Source organism: Thalassophryne amazonica, chromosome 15 (genome assembly GCF_902500255.1).
Source record: "Thalassophryne amazonica chromosome 15, fThaAma1.1, whole genome shotgun sequence".
Lineage (NCBI taxonomy): Eukaryota > Metazoa > Chordata > Actinopteri > Batrachoidiformes > Batrachoididae > Thalassophryne > Thalassophryne amazonica.
The window spans coordinates 63333204-63355562 of NC_047117.1; the positions used below are offsets into that span (position 1 = coordinate 63333204).

General features: G+C 39.6%; 1 protein-coding gene across 2 annotated transcripts in view; it reads left to right on the forward strand.

Moving 5' to 3' along the window:
* Positions 1-21764, forward strand: part of gga3a (golgi associated, gamma adaptin ear containing, ARF binding protein 3a) — a 42923-nt gene extending 21159 nt beyond the window's left edge. The window contains exons 8-18 of one of the 2 annotated variants that reach the window (XM_034187842.1): positions 850-987; positions 1574-1655; positions 2848-2961; positions 8364-8567; positions 8663-8730; positions 8823-9238; positions 12671-12876; positions 13712-13881; positions 15477-15587; positions 16715-17708; positions 20995-21764. In XM_034187842.1, coding sequence (XP_034043733.1) covers positions 850-987; positions 1574-1655; positions 2848-2961; positions 8364-8567; positions 8663-8730; positions 8823-9238; positions 12671-12876; positions 13712-13881; positions 15477-15587; positions 16715-16825 — 1620 coding nt within the window. In that variant the 3' untranslated portion in view covers positions 16826-17708; positions 20995-21764. The remainder of the gene's footprint in view (positions 1-849; positions 988-1573; positions 1656-2847; positions 2962-8363; positions 8568-8662; positions 8731-8822; positions 9239-12670; positions 12877-13711; positions 13882-15476; positions 15588-16714; positions 17709-20994) is intronic. The other variant, XM_034187843.1, reaches the window with a different exon arrangement.
* Positions 21765-22359: the final 595 nt, after the last annotated feature.

Consider the following 22359-nt stretch of genomic DNA (forward strand, 5'->3'; position numbering starts at 1 on the left):
GCTTTAAAAGTATTTTTGAGACAACAACTCTGCCTGTGTTCTGGATTAAAGTCATGACAGAATACCCTAAGACTGTCACCACAGCACTGAAAACACTGTTGTCATTTCCGACATCCTGTGTGTGTGAAGCTGGGTTTTCTGCAGTGACAGCTACCAAAACAAAAAATGGAGTAGACTGAACATAAGCAACACACGTCGGGTGTCATTGTCTCCCATTACCCCCAGATGGGACCATCTCATTGCAGAGAAACAAGATCAGGGCTCCCATTGATTTAGCGTTATAGTGAGTTAAAATTCATGCACTTTCTATTCATTTTTGTGGTGTATCTGTATCTTATTTTGAAGGCATGTTTAAACGTTACCATCGTGACCAGAGTCAGAGAGCGTTAGGGCGGTGGTCGCCAACAGAGGGGGGTGAGGGAGAGGGAAGAGGAGACAGTTCAAACTGACAACTTTATTTCAGCTGTTGAAAATTAACATTCATGGAGTGTTTAATAATAAAAAAATTAAAATGTTGTGTAGGTATATTTAGATAATAGAGAAAGAAATGTGGAATTGCTGGTTCTTGTTCTTTATTTTTCCACGTGTATTTTTTAATAATTTCTTAGGGGGCAGAGAGGATGTTAACAGAGACTTTGATGTTAAACAGATGTTATGTTGCATACGAGTACACAGTGGGTTCACGCTTATTATATTCGCAATATAAAAATCTACATACCCCCCCCTCCCCGGTCTGTGGTAAAATTGTCAAGCGTTGCCCGGCCCGCGTTGATAAAAAGGTTGGAGACCATGCACTGCTCAAAGCGTCAGCATAAAATCCTGTATTTAATTATCTTTTTCTGGTTTCAGGATGAGGTGCGAACACAGAAGGCTACAAAGCAGAAAAGCACACTGGAGGAAGTAAATAACCGTGTTAAACTCCTTAATGAGATGCTCGCTCATTTCAGCCCTGACCACTCCACAGACGGAGACAGGGAGCTCATTAAGGTTTGTCCTCTTAGAAATAAGCTTCAAATGACCTTTTAAAATAAATGTCAGGTTTTTGAGAGTTGCTGTAACTGTTCTCTTGTTACAGAACACTTAAAAGTTGAAGTCATATCATTCTATCCTCAAAATGAAAAAATAAGTAAATTATTCACTAATGTTAAATTTAACTTAAGAAGCATTGACTTCACCCTGGTTTTGAGTCAAATCTGAGTCTTTAGTCAAGTGTTACATTCTGTACCCTCTGGCTGTTGACGTTCCTTATCAAATAAACAGATATACACAGCTGAGTTTTCAAAAGAGTTTAACAGACTATTGTTTTAAGTGTAATGTTCAAATATTCCACAGATACACAGATGAGCTGCTGTGGCTGGTATCTCTCGGTCCATCTGTCCATTTGTCTGATGACTCGCTGCATTTTGTAGAGTGCATAGGCTTTTCCTAAGCTGAGAAATTAGTAGTAATCTTACTGAAATGTTACCTTATATTCTTCTTGGTTTAGACTGTCAGCCATATTTCTCTTTTGCATCACATCTTATGTTCACAAGTGCAAGAATGAGAGCATTTTAAGTTTAATTTCTTCTTTCAGGAGTTGTATGGTGATTCTGAAAATCTGAGGCGAACAGTAGTTCAGCTCGCTACTGACACTGAGGATAATGACAGCAACCTTGGTAACGAATCCTCTTAGTGATTTAGAGACCCTCATTTAACCACTTGCTTCTTCTGTTTTTAAGGTTGAGTCTGTGTATGAATATGTCTGTCATTCCTATAGTTTTGACTTGTGTTAAATTTTAAAATCCTCAAATTACAGTTGAAAATCGTCACCTTTGTTTATTTCTAGGGCTGTCAGGTGATTAAAATATTGATGTAATTAATTTGTAAGCTTTGTGATTGATTAATTAATTAATCTAAATTAATCATATATAAATCTTTGGTGTAAATAGTTATAGGTCCCAGATAGACTTGGGTGTGTCAGACAGGAAGCCAACATAATGATTGGCATCCAGTTCATTTTCAAAATCAAGCACTTGGCATCAACCATAATCATATTCCATCCATCCATTTTCTGAACCTGCATTTTCAATTTAAGGATCACAGGGGGTCCCAACGGTCATCGGACAGGCTGTCAGACACCTACGGCCAATTTGTCTTTGGAAGTGGGGAGGAAATAAAACATACAAAAATAAAATGTAACTACATAAATTGTTCAGCCATGGTAGGATTACAAAATAATGGAAGAATGCCCAGATTTTAAATAAACAAATGCAGCCTTCCTGAAATGCTGCCAAGGGATGTGAATCAGCATGCACAAGGAGTTTGCATCTGACCGCCTGGTCGAGAGAGTAATTAACATGTTTGGGAGCATTGGGTACTAGCTCTTAGCTTGCTGCTAAGTAGATTGAGTTGAGTTGATATTTCAGGCTTGAAAATTCAGATGGTCCAAAAATTCCTTACTGCAGATATTCCACAGAGCCACGTTCCTGTCACCAGTTTCCACTTGGACGTCTTTCGAATTTAACATTCCCATTCGCAGGGCCAAGCAGTGTCTTCTTATGCATGTTTACACAGTTGCTGTGGATGAAATAATGGCTGGGTCAAAGCATTAATTATGTTTTTCTTCTTCTGTAATTAATCTTAATTAATGTACAATTTTAACAGCCATAATTATTTGATAGTAATTGTAGTGCTGCATAAAGAGTAAAATTGTAACATCTAGTCATGTGGCTCTTAAAATAGTTCTGGTCATATACAGACTTCTCAATTACTGCAGTTTTTTTTATTATTATTTGTTTATTTATTTTTGGTCCAGTTTTTTGTATTGTATAGAACTCAACCCCTTGTAACTTTTACTGAAATTATCAGGAGACATCCTGCAGGCCAGTGATGACCTCTCCAACGTTATTACTCGCTATAAGAAGATTGTAGGACAGACCATCAATGGACACACTGAAGAAGCACAACCATCAGACAAAAAGAGTAAGTATTAACTCTTGGCACTCTACAGTAACTGATTTCTCACTTTGTTAATTTGGCTTTAACAGGACAAAAAGAAAATACAGTTTGATCAGATGTAGGAGGAAGATTGTCCCCAATATAAGGAAAAGAAACCAGGCATAGACGATAAGGTACACAAGTCCACTGTCTGTATGTACGTATTTGGACACTGACACTGTTCATAATTTTGCCTCTGTACAACATCGCGATTGATTTAGAAAAACAAGCAGTGCAATCAAGATTTTCTTAGAGTGCAGCTTTTCAGCTTTAATTCAAGGGCCATTCAAGTTAAAATAATGTTAAAATATTTTACAACGCCCCTCCATTTTCAGAGGCAAATGGTAAATAAACTGCATTTATGTAGCACTTTTCCATCTGCATCAGGTGCTCAAAATGCTTTACGGTAATGCCTTACATTCACCCTGATATGAGGGTGCTGCCATACAAGGTACTCACTACACATCGGGAGCAATAGGAGATTAAGGACCTTGCCCAAGAGCCCTTAGTGATTTTCCAGTCAGGCTGGGATTTGATCTGAGGATCCTCTGGTCTCAAGCCCAACGCTTAACTATTAGACCATCACCTCCCCTAGAGACAATTAAGTAATTGGATGGTTGGCTGATAAGCAGTTTCATGGCCATGTGTTTCCTGTTCCCTTTTTATTCCATCGCAACTCATACAGATAAAAAGTCAGTAATTGATCCGAGTGTTGGAGTCATTAATTAGCCTGGGAAAAAACCTACAAAATAAACCTGTCCAACAGACAATTGGCACAAAGCTTAGGAGTGTGAGTAATTTGGTGCATTCTTTAGGGCCCTGTCACACCAAGACAATTTATTCAATGTATGCCGACCGTATTAAAAATGCTGGCATACGCTGGCGTACGTCTAATAAATTATACAACTGTCACACCTTGATGATTCATGCTGTATGTCCCGTTTCCACCGAGTGGTTCGGGTCGATACTGCACAATGTAGTGCAGGTCAGAACAGTTAAATCTGGCTTGTTTTGCATTTCTACCGCCAGCAGAACACGTTTGTTTGACAGGTGGAACACTTAAATATTGCCTTGTCAATATTTAAGTGCAACTTGTTTCCAACGGACTGAGTGCTGAATTGGCATCCTTATTATCACAACAAGGTTGTATTCATTTCTTCTATTTCTGTTTAACATTTTTTTTAGTTTTTAAGTGCATCTTTTATGAATCTTATTTAACTAAATTTCTCCTGTTGTGAATTTTAGGAGTGGTTAGCATTTTGCCAGCGGTTAGCTTGCGCTGGCTTAGCTACATGTTTTTTTGTGTGTGTAATTTTTAATTCTTAGTTTTTTAGTGTAACTACTGTGAATTTTAAGTCATTATTTTACTCCTGTGTGATTCTTAGAGTGGTTAGTGTTTCGCTAGTAGTTAGCTTGCACTAGCTAGGTCGGCTACATTGTTTTTTTACATTTCTTTTATTACTGTTACTACCAGTCTAATACACCTGTTAGTTTTTCAGTGTAAATGCTCTGAATTGTAGCTCATTATTCTATTCCTGTGTGAATCTTAGGGGTGGTTAGCATTGTGTTAGCAGTTAGCTGGCGTGAGCTTGGCTATACTTTTGGATTTTCTGATGCACAAAGTACACTGCTTTACACTACTGTTCTATCACTCGCAAAATCAGGTTACAGATGCCGGCTGATGTTAAATGCATTCCTGGGGCCAGTGCTCCTGACATTGCCTCTCATCTCATGGTGCTGACGCTGCAGAAGGGTAGACAGACAAAGGAACATGACACTAGATATAGCCACATTCTTTTTCACGTTGGCGCCAATGATGTCAGAATGAAGCACTTTGAGGTCACAAAAATGGACATAGAGAGGACTTGTGACCTCACCAGCAAGATGTGTCAGCATCAGTTAATAGTCTCAGGCCCCCTCCCCTCCCAGGGTAATGATGAGGCATTTAGCAGGCTGACATCGTTAAATAGGTGGCTGGCGCAATTTTGTAGACAGCAAGGCTTTAGTTTCATTGATAACTAGCCGTCGTTTTGGGGCCGCCATGGTTTGCTGATGCCGGATGGCCTTCACCTTTTTGGGGAAGGTGCTGCTATCTTGTCTGCAAACATAGATAGAGCTCTACAGGGAGTGTAACATTAGGACTTTACAGCAGGCCACGGAGCAGGTGATTAGAGACCCTGCAAGGCTTATGACGAATGTGCATGTGGAATCCATTAGCTTTCTGGGGAAATTAGTGCAGTTTATGTGGCGGGGGGAGGAGGTGATTCGTCCAATTGAGACTGTGGCCTGTTTCCGTAGACATGTCTGTAAAAATCAGAGGGATATGCTTTGCAAACTTAATACCCATTACTACATTGGATGACGTTGAAATTAAGGATGGCCCGCTGGCTGTTCCAGCAATGTCAAATATTTTGTGTTTGCTACTTACAACCTGCGTGGAATGTCTCAAACCTAAACCTACTTCCAAGCATCTTATATATGTAACTCTGGGACCACCCCTAAATCCAAACAGTCCAACTGTCAACCCCACTGAGGTCCTTAGTCTGGGTCTTATTAACATAAGATCACTGTCCTCAGAATTATTAATCTCTCATTAACCTCTGCATCTGTTCCTAAATGTTTCAAATCTGCAGTGATTAAACTATTAAGAAATCTAATCTTGACACCAGTCGATTGAAAAACTATAGGCCGATATCAAATCTATCATTTTGCTCTAAAATTCTGGAAAAGGTGGTTGGTTTCACAGCAGCTTGTGAACTACCTTACTGAGAATAATCTTTTTGAGCCACTGCAGTCTGCTTTTAGAAAATATCATTTCACAGAGACAGCTCTCACTAAAGTAGTGAATGATCTTCGACTTACAATTGGTTCGGACACCACTATGGTTCTGGTGCTGTTAGATCTTACTGCTGCATTTGATACTGTGGATCACCATATTCTACAACCCAAATTCAAATAAAGTTGGGATGTTGTGTAAAATGTAGATAAAAACAGAATACAATGATTTGCAAATCCTCTTCAACCTATATTCAATTGAATACACCACAAAGACAAGATATTTAATGTTCAGACTGATAAACTTTACTGTTTTTGTGCAAATATTTGCTCATTTTGAAATGGATGCCTGCAACACGTTTCAAAAAAGCTGAGACAGTTGTATGTTTACCACTGTGTTACATCACCTTTCCTTCTAACAACACTCAATAACTGTTTGGGAACTGAGGACACTAATTGTTGAAGCTTTGTAGGTGGAATTCTTTCCCATTCTTGCTTGATGTACGACTTCAGTTGTTCAACAGTCCAGGGTCTCCGTTGTCGTATTTTGCTCTTCATAATGTTCCACACATTTTCAATGGGCAACAGGTCTGGACCGCAGGCAGGCCAATCTAGTACCCGCACTCTTTTACTACAAAGCCAAGCTGCTGTAACACGTGCAGAATGTGGCTTGGCATTGTCTTGCAGAAATAATCAGGGACGTCCCTGAAAAAGACGTTGCTTGGATGGCAGTATGTGTTGCTCCAAAACCTGGATGTACCTTTCAGCATTGATGGTGCCATCACACATGTGTAAGTTGGCCATGCCATGGGCACTAACACACCCCCATACCATCACAGATGCTGGCTTTTGAACTTTGAGCTGGTAACAATCTGGATGATCTTTCACATCTTTTGTCCGGAGGGCACGACGTCCATGATTTCCAAAAACAATTTGAAACGTGGACTCATCAGACCACAGCACACTTTTCCACTTTGCATCTGTCCATTTCAAATGAGTTCGGGCCCAGAGAAGGCAGCGGCGTTTCTGGATGTTGTTGATGTCTGGCTTTTGCTTGAATGGTAGAGTTTCAATTTGAACTTGTAGATGTAGCGACGAAGTGTGTTAACTGACAATGGTTTTCTGAAGTTTTCTTCAGCCCACACAGTAAGATCCTTTACACAATGATGTTGGTTTTTAATGCAGTGCCGCCTGAGGGATGGAAGGTCACGGGCATTCAGTGTTGGTTTTCGGCCTTGTTGCTTATGTGTAGAAAGTTCTCCAGATTCTCTGAATCTTCTGATTATGTTATGGACTGTAGATGATGGAATCCCTAAATTCCTTGCAATTGAACATTGAGAAACATTGTTCTTAAACTGTTGGACTATTTTTTCACACAGTTGTTCACAAAATGATGATCCTCGCACCATCTTTGCTTGTGAACAGTGGAAGCCTTTAGGGGATGCTCCTTTTATACCCAATCATGACACTCACCTGTATCCAATTAGGTGTTCTTTGAGCATTCATCAGCTTTCCCAGTCTTTTGTTGCCCCGTCCCAACTTTTTTGAAATGTTGGGACGATTCCATTTCAAAATGAGAAAATATTTGTATATAATATTTTGTATTTGTGGTATATTCAGTTGAGTATAGGTTGAACAGGATTTGCAAATCATTGTATTCTGTTTTTATTTACATTTCACATAACGTCCCAACTTCATTGGAATTGGGTTTGCAGTAACATCACAGAATGCAAAATTGAATTTAGAAAATCAGTAATGTTTATTTATGTCTGCTCTTTTTTGGGGGATTCATAAAATGGTGCAGCATTTGGTTGTTCCATCACCATTCACAGCTTCATGTTGAAGTGGAGTAGAGATGGATTGTAAAACAAGAAAACAGATCCATTTTAGGCTCGGGGTTTCCAGGTGCCTTCTGGCAAACTGCAGCTGAAATTTGGCATGTTCTTTAAGAAAATCCTCCTTTGTGCCACTTCATCGTGACGCTGTATAATTGGTGATGCAACAGACAAAATTTGCACTATGCACAGTTTCTCCAACCTATAATTCTTTCAGAGCTGACATGGGTGTCTTGGTGGCTTCCCTCACTACTCTCCTTTCAGTGTGGTCACTCAGTTTTCCAGAACTTCCTACTTTACAAAGATTTACCACACAGTACCATACTGTTTGTTTTTTTAATGATTGATGTAAATGTAGTATCTGAATGAAATGAATGAAGATCTGACTTGTCTCAAGGAAACTGGCTGTAAAAGTGATTATTTTATTCTTACATTTAGAATAAATAATAAATTGCCCTGTCAACTTTTTTGAATGTTGCAAGCCTGAAATGAAACTTGACCACACAAAACACCAGCTATCTTGGGTTCATACTGTCTGCAGTAAAACAGAAGTCAAAGTAAATGTAACAATCACTGTGGGGTTTTTTGTTGTTTTGGTTTGCATTTTCAATATTATCTCAACTTTTTTGATTTGGGGTGCATTTCTCATTTAATGAAACTAGAGATGCGCCTGGGAGTGCTTTCAGAGTTGCTTTTCATTTGTCTTCTTTGGTTGATGAAAAAGTGGTTTGGAAATTTTTGCTGATTGATAAACACGAACATCTGTCTGTCCTTCAGGCACCAATGAAAAAAGTAACACAGAAGAGTCAGAGATTCTGATTGATTTGGTGGACTTGGATGTTCAGAGTCCCTCTCCAGCAGCACAACTCCCAGCATCCTCTCCTTCTGTTCCTGAAGATCTTCTGTGTGGTTGTGCTTCCACTGAGCGTCCGTTTCCCTCTGCAGCTCTCTCTCTGCTTGATGAGGAGCTGCTGTCTTTAGGTACCATTAAAATATTGTGATATTGCTCTCTTGAAATGTTTATGCAAGGTATTGTTGAAGATCTTGTCAAAATGCACTGTCCATCTCTTTTAAAGGCATCAACGAACCAGATTTTGTTCAAATTAAATCTTCACCACCAAAACAAGAAAATGTGAGCAATCAGGTATTCCATCTTTAAATAAATAAAATTAATTCATACTAAATTAAAGTATTACATTTTGATTACTTTTTTTGTGTTACCATTTTCGTTTCCAGGATTCCAGTCAGAATTTAGACCTTCTCAACACATTGTCTTCAGTTCCTGCATTTTGCGCATCTCCACTTTTAACTGATGTTGCTTTTGGATCGGTTGCCTCCATTAAGTCTGCTAACATGGCCTCTGCTGTAAGCGTTTCCATCCCTCCGTTCTCCACACCTGTTTCCACAGCGTCTGTGTCTTCTTCATCGGTCATTGTCCCCAAGCTGTGGCTCAGTACGGCCTCGACCCACATGGCCCCGGTGGCTCCATCTCTGGTATTTGGTGAGGCATCATCCTTGCCATCCTGTGCGTCACCTTCAGCAAAACCCATCGTCTCACAGCAAGTCTCCTGTGGAGCTTCTCAGTCGGCTTCGCCATCAATCATTTGCGATCTCCAGGACCTAGACATGCTGGACCTGGGCGGTCCTACAAAGTAAGTCATACACACATTGACGTAAAACTGAAACAGCCCCCACCCCATGGCAGATTTTTGGAAAAATAACTTTCTGAAGACTAAATCTTTCTGGAAAAAAAATATTTTATTTGAAGCTTGTTCTGAGCTGTCAGGGGGGGAAGCTTAAATTGCATATAGTGGTATAGTAAACAGGGTGTCAGACTCCAACCACTTGTTGCCATTGTGACACCTTGTTAATGGGTCTAGAAGGGGATTGCCTGTTGGAGGGAAACATCGTGGGGACCATGTGGACCCCCGTGGCTGCTATGGTAACCATGAAGGTCCAACAGGAACTCTGAAGATGAGATGATTAAGGGGCCACTGGTGAAGCATTCGATCAAGAGACAATATTCTTCGTCACCAAGGGATTGTCACAACAACAATATACAGTGCAAACTGGCCAACTGTGGCCACTGATGTCTGTCTGTCAGGTCTCCACGGACAAAAATTTTCTCCGCATGCATTCTGGATTTTCCAGACCAGTAAATCTCAAAAGGCTCCTCAGAGATTTCTGTGAAGGGATAATGAAAGCTACTGTGGAGATGTGGGGGCAGAATTTAAAACAATTTTTAGCTGTTTGGATGGCCAGAAACATACAGAAAGCTCAAAGCAAATACAGTAAGTTCTGACCTGCCGGAATGGTGTGCGGTGAGAAAAAGAATCTTCATCTTGTATCAGGCCATGCATTTTCTAAACCTATTGTTCAAGTTAAGAGTCACAGTGGAGGCTGGAGCCTGTCCCAGTGGTCACTTGGCGAGAAAGGCGGCATACACTCTGGACCAGTGACGTGCAGTGAGGTTGATGGCTGGTGGGGCACTGATTTCATCACAATCAGATTTACAAACATATGAACCCCACAGACTAGCTTATTCACCATTTTATTTGCAACAATTAACGGGTGTGTAAAATCTCATGTCGGCATCCTTTACGCATACAAACTGTAGCACACAAAAAGCACATTTAATAAAAAAAAATGTTATTATGGCCTTACCGTTACTTTGAAATGAAGTCCATGCGCCGCTCCTTCTGAACAAAAGTATTGATGACTTGTTTGTCGAAGTTTACCTTATCTTACTTCACTTTTAAAAGTCTCTCTGTCTCAGTGGGGATCACTGCCAGGGAAAATTCTTCAGGTCACAATATCCCATCATCCAGACATTGTCAAAAGTTGAGAAAATGAAGCAGGAAAAGGCAGTTCCTTGCTGGACATCCACACAGCCAGCCTTTTTGTGTGTCCCACTCCATTTGAAAAGAGCGGCTCTTCTGTACCATAGTCTGAAGCAAACCTTTCAGCTCCAGTGTTGGTTGGCTTTTAATTATTACCTCCTGCTTTGATTTAAAGTCCAGTTTAGAAAATTGTTCCAGTTTGGATATGTAATCCTCCATTCTGAAAGTAAAGTCCAGGCGACAGGAAAAAATAAATGAATAGCTGCTCTTGCGGCTTGCTGTCACTTATTCTGCAGCTGAGGAGTTGCTGCAAGAAGAATCCCTGTAAATCCCTGCGATCACTGGTGCCCATTAACATGAGGCAGAAGAACTGCGTGCTTCACCTAGTCCCTTTTTACAGCCGTTTTATGAACGGTCAGCACACAAAACATATTTCACACACACAGCTGTTGACAAAACACTGTACATTATGTACATCAGCTAAACTATGGAATTTAAGTTCATATCACCAAAAGTGTTTGACCATTTTAATGGCGACATACAGACAGAAAGTGAGACAGTCTCACTGCACAGCAGCCATCAGTTAGCCCAGTGATTTCGCAATCCAAGGTGAGGCACAGCTGGCTGCTGCCTCATCGCACGTCTCTAAGTATTTGAACAGCAAATGTGAAAATTATGCAATTTGGAATAATAAAATAATCTAAAACTGATGAAGATAAAAGGAAAGTACAAATCACTGGATAAGTATAACAATTGAATTTATTTTTTCATTTTCCATTTTTTTATTTCCATAACCGTATATCACTGCCCTGGACATCTGATGGTGTCAGCTCCATTTATTCCTTAGGTGTGATGCTGCAGTTTAATTCCCAGGTGTTAAATTTGGCCTCCTTCCTCAGTGATGTAAAGTCTATATGGTCTGTGCGTCTTCTATTTTTATAGAGCAGATTGTTCAGATGCTTGTGGTCCACAAATTCTTTGAAGGTAGCTCCTCAGTAGGAAACTGACTTGCTCCAGATACTTTTTCCCTTGTTTTTATTAAATACAAGAAGCCACTGGTTCCTCAGGTAGGTCCTTAAATACTTTCAAATCTTCCCAGTTTAAAGCCCCTTCATGCCGATTAGTAATTTAGAAGCTTTCGTAAATCCATTAATTTCTGAAATCTTCTGGAGGCTTTCAAACTGTCTTTATGAACAGGAGAGCCACTGAAAATCTGACATGGTGAAGAAAACCTGAAATAAATCTCTCGCACAAGTATAGATTTTAAAAAGCTTTAAATGGAAATAAAATGGACATTCTGACTGACTTATTCCACCCCTTTCTTTTTTCTTCAAAAAATGGAATATCTACAGTCAAGAAAAAATGGGTTGGAGAGTTTTGAGCCAAAGTGTGTGTGTGTGTGTGTGTGTGTGTGTGTGTGTGTGTGTGTGTGTGTGTGTGTGTGTGTGTGTGTGTGTGTGTGTGTGTGTGTGTGTGTGTGTGTGTGTGTGCGCGCGCGCTCAGTGACTTCTGTGTTCTACCTTATGAAATATCATGTACGTCTCCAGTGCGATTTTTCCAAATTGCCAGATTGATTCGCACCACTCCATTAACCTTTGATGGAAAGTAATTCAGGGCTGCTTATCATGCAGAGTTACACCATTAGCACTTACCAAGTGTCACTTTGAGCAGATGCTGCATTGCTTTGATGAATGCTCACCCACACACTCACTCATCTTCAACTGCTTATTCAAGCCTATCCCAGCCGTCATGGGGCGTGAGGCGGCATACACTCTGGACAGGACGCCAGTCTCTCACAGGGCCACATATAGACAAACACATTCACACCCACACAGACACCTACGGACAATTTAAAGTGTCCAATTCACCTAACCTGCACATCTTTGGATGTGGTAGGAAGCCGGAGCACCCAGAAAGAACCCACGCAAACACGAGGAGTACATGCAAACTCCACACAGAAAGGCCACAGGTGGGAATCAATCCTATGACCTTTTTGCTGTGAGGCAACAGTGCTAACCACTAAGCCACCGTGCTGCCTTGATTAATGTTTTTGGAGAAATGTGATTTTATTCAAAAGAAGAGTTTTATTTTGAGTTTAATCAAAATGCAAATGTCAACTTTTAACTTTGCTTTATTTGACATATATATATATATATTTTACACTTATGACTGCTGCTTTTCCTTCTGACTTTGACCATTAGTGGACATGCATGCTACTGCTTTTCTGTTACTGCTGTCTTCTAGTGTCAGTGTGGCCTCCTCCACATCAGTGCCTCTGCTGGGAGTGATGTCGCAAGACTCCACTGCACCGCCTGCTGTTGATTTGATAGGTGACACCCATCTGTTGGGGTCTCTGTCACCTGTACTCCCTGTGAGTCAGATGCTTACACCGAAAGGACAAGAGCTGTCCCTTACCAATGTCTTTGTCCCTCTGAGTACCATTAAGCCGAGTAAGTTCCAGGGAATTTTCTGTGCTTTATTTATTTATTTATTTTTGCATGAAACTGTGTGTTTTAGGAGCTTTTAACTTAGTTGTGTATTGTGATGTACAGTTACACATTGAATCTGGTTGGAGTCGTACACCTGCATCAGTGACCCTGTTAACATGACTATAATAATCCAATAACTGGGAGCAATAAGATAACTAATAATCTGATGCTTTTACATGCACTTCACTAATGCGACAATTGGTAAAACCAGGCTTACATGATTTCAGGCCATTAGTTCGATTTCCTTCCAAGTGGAGAAAGCACAGCTTCATGTCTTGAAGAAAAAGACAGCTAGCTAACTCCTCTCGCTCTCTCTCTCTTAGCGAGAAGTTGCGGCAGAGGTGTTTGATGTCCTGGTGTATGAACATTGAGGAAATATCACGCCATGCTTTTAGACCACAGCAAACTCCACTCATATATGTTTATAAACTGTATAGATTACCAAGAAATTGGCTCTTTAGTACGCTGAACCAATACACAAGGGATGTTGAAACACTTACACGGAAAGGTGTGTTTGCGTCATGGAGCTTTGTGATTTGATGAAGGATGTTACAGGCCCCAACAAGACAACTGTGCAAGTGATAGTGAATGATGGTTGCTGCAGTGAATTTTACACATCATCATTCGGGGGGAAAAACTTGGTGAAATTTTTTCATGAATAATACTTTGTCTGGATTATTAATATTTGTATTGTGCTCGGAGAGTAAAATCACATAAATGACTGTGCGGTGGCTAACGGGTTTTTCTGTGTGCCCTCTGTGTCTGTGTAACAGTAACGTTTGGGATGTGTTTTCAGGTGAACTGTGTCCTGTGACGGCATACGACAAAAACGGAGTTCGTGTTTTGTTGCACTTTGCCACTGACAGTCCACCGGGCAGACCTGATGTTCTGGTGATGGTGGCGTCCATGCTGAACACGTCCCCTCTCCCTGTCAGGAACCTCACTCTGCAGGCTGCAGTGCCAAAAGTAAAGCCTGCTATCAATCCATGCTGTCTCATAATGTATAGCGTGCACAACATTACACTAAATGCTACAGAAATTCAAGGTGACGTGTAACTTGTTAATTCTCCCAAACTGTTGTTTGCAGCCACCAAAACAAATCAATCTGACACTGATCCATGCCCATTACTGGATGTTCCTTAATGACTTTGATGACGAATCATATTTTGTCGTGGCAGTATTTTCGGCCTTGGCTCATGTGTTGTATTTTAAGGCCATGTTGTTCAGACCTCTGGTCTCTGTGACACCACCGTGCATTATGAAAAAGGATGATTTTCTAGGGTCCATTATATTATGTCACACCTGTCCTAGAGGACAGTTTTGTGTGCAGTCATCAGGAATGGAAGTGGATTTCCAGGCACATAAACAGTCTGACATTAGAAATTGATTAAGTTGTGTTCAGTGAAACAATATCACCACATGTGAGATAAATTGACCAGTTTGTTTGTTTACTGTAAAAGTTAGAGGTTGACGTTTATGTGACAAGTATGGAATAAAAATTTGGAACAGTCAGCTGTGCCACTAACTCCAAAAACAGTTGTTATTCAGGATGGGTGGTACAGCAGTCAAGACACAGAAAGTGTAATACCTTTAATTCTGTAAGAAATCAGGCCAGAAAATTTTTTTTAATAATGCCAACAAAAAGTATCACAGAGGAAATAATGAAAAATGAGGCAAAATATCCATGAATTTGGAAATCAAAACCATTTTCTTGCATCTGCAGCTCAGATCATCACTGCAGCAGTGAGGCTGTGATAATCAATGCTTTTTTTCCCCTTCGTCCTCCTCCTGTTCTGCTGACATCCACATGCGAGTCAAAATACCTGTTAAATACTTTTCTTGTCTTCATTTTCACATGAAGACAGTCATGGAAATGTTGTTAAACTGAGATTCTGTTGTGTGAAGCAGCAGACTTTTTGTTGCAGTCTCCTTTATACACAGCCACAGAGTTTTATTTAACTTACTTTAGTAACGTAAAACTAAAAATAAAAAAATAAAAAATTTATTCACAAAGTTTTTTGATCCAGATTTTAATGTTGAAAGAATCAATTTGAAAATGGAAAATATTCCAGGTTAAATTCTTGCTCAAATAAGATCATTAAAGCAGTCATGTAGTGTAAAACCAGTTTTTAATCCACCTTTTACATATTCATGTGTTTGAGGTTTAATGTTAAGCATTTACAAAGTCCCAAAAACTCATACTGTGCTGTAATGCCTTCACCGTCCAAAAAGTGTAACGTACAGTGATAATTTTAGGGCACATCACCCGCTCCTATTTGTATATGATTGCAAGTCATCTGTACATAACAGAAGATGCATCTTTACCATAACATTGAGGAATTTCTGGACTACGGGGTGTGTGTGTGTGTGTGTGTGTGTGTGTGTGTGTGTGTGTGTGTGTGTGTGTGTGTGTGTGTGTGTGTGTGTGTGTGTGTGTGTGTGTGTGTGTGTGTGTGTGTGTGTGTGTGTGTGTGTGTGTGAGTGCTTAGAATAAAATTAAATGGCAGGTACATCTACAATTTAATGTAGAGTTCTGTACGCATGTTATTTTGACTCCTCAGACAATGAAGGTGAGACTGCAGTCGCCCTCGGGGACGGAGCTGGCTCCTTTTAACCCAGTCCTTCCTCCTGCTGCCGTCACTCAAGTCATACTGTTGGCCAATCCTCTCAAGGTAAAATTCAAGCCATCAGTTTCTTCATAGGCATATTAATGCATCATCTACTACTTTGTTGGCAGAGTACAAGAAATTTATGTGTGTGTACGGTGCATTGTTAAAATAATCACAGCACTTCACTTTTCCATATTTTATGTTACAGCCTTATTCCAAAATAGACCAAATTTATTTTGTCCCTTAAAATTGTACTCACACTACCCCATAATGACGACAGATTTTTTTTTTAATTCTTGCAAATTTATTAAAAATACAAAACTAAGAAATCACATGTACTTGAGTATTCAAACCTTTTGCTCAGTACTTTGTCATTGCCTTTTTGGCAGCAATTGCAGCCTTAGGTTTTCTTGAATATGATGCCATAAACTTGGAGTACCTATGTGTGGGCAGTTTTGCCCATTTCTCTTTGTAGCACCTCTCAAGCTTCATTAGGTTGGATGAGGAGTCCTTCAGGTACCTTTTGGCAAACTCCAGGCGTGCTGCCATGCACCTTTTTGTAAGAAGTGGCTTTCTTCTGGCCACTGTACCATAAAGACCTGTTTGGTGGATTGCTGCAGAGATGGTTGTTCTTCTGGAATGTTCTCCTCTCTCCACAGAGGAATGCTGGAGTTCTAACAGTGACCATTGGGTTCTTGGTTACCTCCCTGACTAAGGCCCTTCTCCCCCTTTCGCTCAGTTTAGACGTTTATTCCTTTGACTTCATGGTTGGTTTGTGCTCTGACATTTAATAAATTTGATGTTTTTTAATTTAATTAAATTTAATAAATTTGCAAAAATCTAAAAAAAAAAAAAAAAACTTATTTCACATTGTCGTTATGGGGTATTGTGTGTAGAAATTTGATGAAAACTCCATCTTGGAATCAGGTTGTAACAAAACAAAATGTGGAAAAAGTGAAGTGCTGTGAATACTTTCTTGATGCACCGTACTTAAATCCATGCCTGGGAATCATTCCATATCCAGCTGAGTATTGCCTAGTAACATTATTTAATATTTTAGTGTAACTGGTGATCACGTCATTGCTTGAGCCCTTGTGTGAAACAACAGTTAAAAACATAAATTTCCTACACTAATTAAGGTGCAAGTGAAAGCTGCTAATCTCAGGTGTGTCTATTTGTGTGTTTTGCAGGAAAAGGTTCGGATGAAATACAAACTGATATTCGTGCTGGGAGAGCAGCCTCACACTGAAGTGGGGGAGGTGGATGATTTCCCACCTACTGACAGATGGGGGGCACTATAGCCTATTTGCCCCTTTAGTACCCTGGCAGACTGCATTTTTTTTTTTTTTTTTTTTCTTTTGAAGGTTTTTCTTTTTGGGAAGTTTGCCAGTGCAGCTAAAGGACCAATAACAAACACAACATCGTAAGGCTTTAGGGGAATTTACTGACTATTGTGAGGGTTTGTGGACCCTTGAGGATTTGTTTTTTCTTTTGCCTCAAGATGTTCCAGCAAATAGCTGGTTTAGACTAACAACTGCCCCCTCATCCAATTATAACTGATTGTAGGATAGGAAATGATGTCGGATAAGCTCCAGGAAATGATGTCTTACATCCCGTGGATATAGACTAATATTGTTTGGACCTCACCCTGTAAAACAAAAATCTGAGTCATGCATTAATATCTCACTTCACTGTCCAACATAGAGCCCATATTAGTGAAATAAAGGTTATGTAAGGCAAATCAGGTCTGGGAGGAGTAACGATGTCCCACATTTGACCACCATCGTACTGCTTGTTGTAAAAGGTATTTCAACAAACATTTTATCTTTATTAAAAGAATATATTAAATAATATTAAACATATAGATGGGCCCATTTATGGATGTTAGATCACAACAAAGTGCAACAAGCACCAATGAAACTGCAGGATATGAATCCATATTTGGATAGTCAACTACAAATCAAACTGCATTTATGGACAGTCACTTTAAAGGCCACGCCTGCACTGAAGATTTACAGGTACATCTAAAAAAAAATAATTTTTTTTTAAATTACACTATCAAGAAAAAGCTCTGTTTTGGAAGATGTTTCAGAAAGTGCAAATATTATATACCATATTGTAGATTCATTACTTCTAAACTAAAACAATTCAAACATTTTTTTTATTTTAAGTTTGGCCATTGTAGTCTACAGCTAAGAAAAAAAAATTACAAAAACATATCTTAAAATAATAGAATATTTCAAGTGTCAGTAACTCACTATTTATATAGTATAAATACCATGAATCTTACACTCTGGTTCAACACACACAACCACAGTCAGGGGACATACTTCAGACTTGATAGTTGTCCAGAAGACACTCATTGATACCCTCCACAAGGAGCGTAAGCCACAGAAGGTCATCGCTGAAAGGGCTGGCTGCTTAAGAGTGCTGTATCAAAGCATATTCATGTAGTTGACTGGAAGGGAAAAGTGTGGTAGGAAAAGATGCACAAGCAACAGGGATGAAACCACAACCTTGAAAAGATTGTGAAGCACAGCCGACTCAAGAACATGGGGGAGCCTCGCAAGGAGTGGACGGAGGCTGGTGTCAGTGCATCAGATGCCACCATGCACAAACATATTCACAAAAAGAGCTACAAGAGTCTCATTCCTTGTGTCAAGCCACTTGTGAACCAGAGACGATGTCAGAAGAACTGGACTCGGTGGTCCGAAGTCCTCTTTTCAGATGAATGTAAATTTTGCGTTTCATTTGGAAATCAAGGTCCCATAGTCTGGAAGAAGAGTGGAGAGGCACAGAATCAAAGATGCTGGAAGTCAGGTGTGAAGTTTCCACAGTCAGTGATGATTTGGTGCCATGCCATCTGCTGGTGTTGGTCCACTATACAGTGAGGAAAATAAGTATTTGAACACCCTGCAATTTTGCAAGTTATCCCACTTAGAAATCATGGAGGGGTCTGAAATGTTCATCTTAAGTACATGTCCACTGTGAGAGACATAATCTAAAAAAAAAATTCCGGAAATCACAATGTATGATTTTTTTTAATAATTTATTTGTATGTTACTGCTGCAAATAAGTATTTGAACACCTGGGAAAATCAATGTTAATATTTGATACAGTAGCCTTTGTTTGCAATTACAGAGGTCAAACGTTTCCTGTAGTTTTTCACCAGGTTTGCACACACTGCAGCAGGGATTTCGGTCCAGTCCTCCATACAGATCTTCTCCAGATCTTTCAGGTTTGGAGTTTCAGCTCCCTCCAAAGATTTTCTATTGAGTTCAGGTCTGGAGACTGGCCAGGCCACTCCCTGACCTTGAAATGCTTCTTACGGAGCCCCTCCTTAGTTGCCCTTGCTGTGTGTTTGGGGTTATTGTCATGCTGGAAGACTCAGCCATGACCCATCTTCAGTGCTCTTACTGAGGGAAAGAGGTTGTTTGCCAAAATCTCGCAATACATGACCCCATCCATCCTCCCTTCAATACGGTGCAGTCGTCCTGTCTCATTTGCAGAAGAGCACCCCCAGAGTATGATGTTTCCACCCCCTTGCTTCATGGTTGGGATGGTTTTCTTGGGGTTGTTCTCATCCTCTAAACATGGTAAGTGGAGTTGATTCCAAAAAGCTCTATTCTGGTCTCATCTGACCACATGACCTTCTCCCATGCCTCCTCTGTATCATCCAGATGGTCATTGGTGAACTTGAAACGGGCCTGGACATGTGCTGGCTTGAGCAGGGGGACCTTGCTGCCCTGCAGGATTTTAAACCATGACAGCATCATGTGTTACTAATGTAATCTTTGTGACTGTGGTCCCAGCTGTCTTCAGGTCATTGACCAGGTCCTCCTGTGTAGTTCTGAGCTTTCTCAGAATCATCCTTACCCCACAAAGTGAGATCTTGCATGGAATCCCAGACCGAGGGAGATTGACAGTCATCTTGTGTTTCTTCCACTTTCTAATAAATAATCATAACAGTTGTTGTCTTCTACCAAGCTGCTTTCCTGTTGTCCTGTAGTCTATCCCAGCCTTGTGCAGGTCTACAGTTTTGTCCCTGGTGTCCTTAGACAGCTCTTTGGTCTTGGCTATGGTGGACAGGTTGGAGTGTGATTGAGTGTGTAAACAGGTGTCTTTTATACAGGTAACAAGTTCAAACAGGTGCAATTAATACAGGTAAAGAGTACAGAATAAGAGGGCTTCTTAAAGAAAAATTAACAGGTCTGTGTGAGCCAGAATTCTTGCTGGTTGGTAGGTGTTCAGATACTTATTTGCAGCAATAACATACAAATTATTAAAAAATCATACATTGTGATTTCCAGATTTTTTTTTTTTTTTTTTTAGATTGTCTTTCACAGTGGACGTGCACCTAAGATGAAAATTTCAGACCCCTCCATGATATCTAAGTGGGAGAACTTGCAAAATCGCAGGGTGTTCAAATACTTATTTTCCTCACTGTATGTTATCAAGTCCAAAGTCAACACAGTTCTACCTTGGGACTTTAGAACACTTCATGTTTCCCTCTGCTGACAAGCTTGATGGAGATGTAGACTTTGCACCTGTTCATAGTGCCAACACCATGAGTATCTGCTTTGCTGACTATGGTATTACTGTACTTGATTAGCCTTATGGATAATACCCATAGATTATCTATGGAGTATTGTGAAGATGAAGATGAGACACCTCACTCAATAATACAGACGTGCGGAAGGCTGCTTTCAAAGAACACCCACATTTCTGTATTATACATCTTTTTGTTTTTTTTTGGGGGGGGGGGGGCACGGATCTTTTGAAATATTCTATTATTTTGATATACCTATTTTCTACTTTTTGGAGCTGTAGACCAGAATTATCAAAATCATTTCAAGGTCATCTTCCAATCCCCTTATGCTTGGGCAGCAATTTTGCCATACGGAATCACACAAATAGTCCTACTTTCAAAGAATTATTTCACTATAGAATCAGCTCCCATATATCAGATATGCCCAGACCTTTAACTCTTTAAGGCCCAGGTTACTACATTTTGCAGTGCCAAATTTGCTTAAATTGTACTTAGACCTGCGTCTCTGTTAGCCACTGTTGTCACCGTGTTTTTTTTGTGTGTGTGAATGTTTTAGTTATTTATATATAATATATAAATGTATGTGTGTGTATTCTATTTACATGGTATTGTAGGATGACTTTTCGAGGTGTTTAGCACCCATTTCATTTTTACGTCCCTCCTTTGAGTGTTTTTAATAACAGTTTCTTTAAAAAAAAAAAATGCTGTTTATGTTGTGATCTTTATGTGGTTGTAATGTCTTGGCATGTGTTTGTTTTGTATTCTTCAGTCTGTGACTAAAGCTTCATAAATAGATACTAATTAAAAAAAATACTTAAAAAGTCACTTTCTGAAACATCTGACATAAAGAATTAACTTTTTATGATATTCTTATGTTTTGAGATGCACCTGTTATGTGCATGTTTTTGAGCTGTTACAGAGAAACATAATTAAGGACTAAATATGTAGATTTGGATCATCACCAAAATATTAATACCCCCCCTCACCCCCATTTTAACAACCAATATTCTCACTGGTCCACTGGTTTCTGACTGAATCCTGGTCACAAACTTTTGTTACATAGTAACATTTGCTTCAAGTAGTGACCTGATTCTGGGTTCTGTAGCCACACATTTATTTGTACAGAAGTATTGGAATAATAGAGCAAAACACATTGAAGGAGAGATTCAAGCCAAGGCTACAAACATAGGTCACCACACGACTTTCTGCTGACTATTATTTCTTTTTGTGCTGTTGACAGACAAGAGTCTGTTACTGCCTCTTCAGAGTATTCAAAATTACTGCTGAATACTTGTCTTCGAAGTTCTAATCAGGGTCTGAGGTTACAGTGTTGTTGCTTGCAATATTTTGCTATTTAATATTTTAAATGTTTTTACTTTTTTGTGAATGTATGATTTATTTTGGTTTGTGGATGAAGGAATCACATCTGGTAGCTTTCTGTATGGCGTTTCAGTTTACGGTTGCATACTTGCACTGCAGTTAAATGTCAGCAGTGGCCCATCAAAGTAACTTTGTTACAACATTGAAACTGATTTTTCTAATGATAAATTGTGTATCATTGGTGGGATGTAGTCCAATATGCTGTGGAATACATAAATGTTTGACTTTCAGGGTTGATTTTAATCTTTATTCCATTTCCTTAATAGTGGTTCCCATGCTGTCCTCGTTTACCCCTCAACTTCATGTTTCCATTTCTTTGGCAGTTGGGTTTAAAATAGTTTTCAAATTTAACCGTTTAGTTTAAAATAGATTTCTTAATCATCTTAGCGTTTATGTGGTATTGTTGTCTATACACCATGTTTTTAAGACCTTAAAATAGGGAAAACAACATTCACCTGAGTTACAGTAGTGTTCAGAATAATAGTAGTGCTATGTGACTAAAAAGATTAATCCAGGTTTTGAGTATATTTCTTGTTACATGGGAAACAAGGTACCAGTAGATTCAGTAGAGTCTCACAAATCTAACAAGACCAAGCATTCATGATATGCACACTCTTAAGGCTATGAAATTGGACTATTAGTAAAAAAAAAAGTAGAAAAGGGGGTGTTCACAATAATAGTAGTGTGGCATTCAGTCAGTGAGTTCGTCAATTTTGTGGAACAAACAGGTGTGAATCAGGTGTCCCCTATTTAAGGATGAAGCCAGCACCTGTTGAACATGCTTTTCTCTTTGAAAGCCTGAGGAAAATGGGACGTTCGAGACATTGTTCAGAAGAACAGCGTAGTTTGATTAAAAAGTTGATTGGAGAGGGGAAAACTTATACGCAGGTGCAAAAAATTATAGGC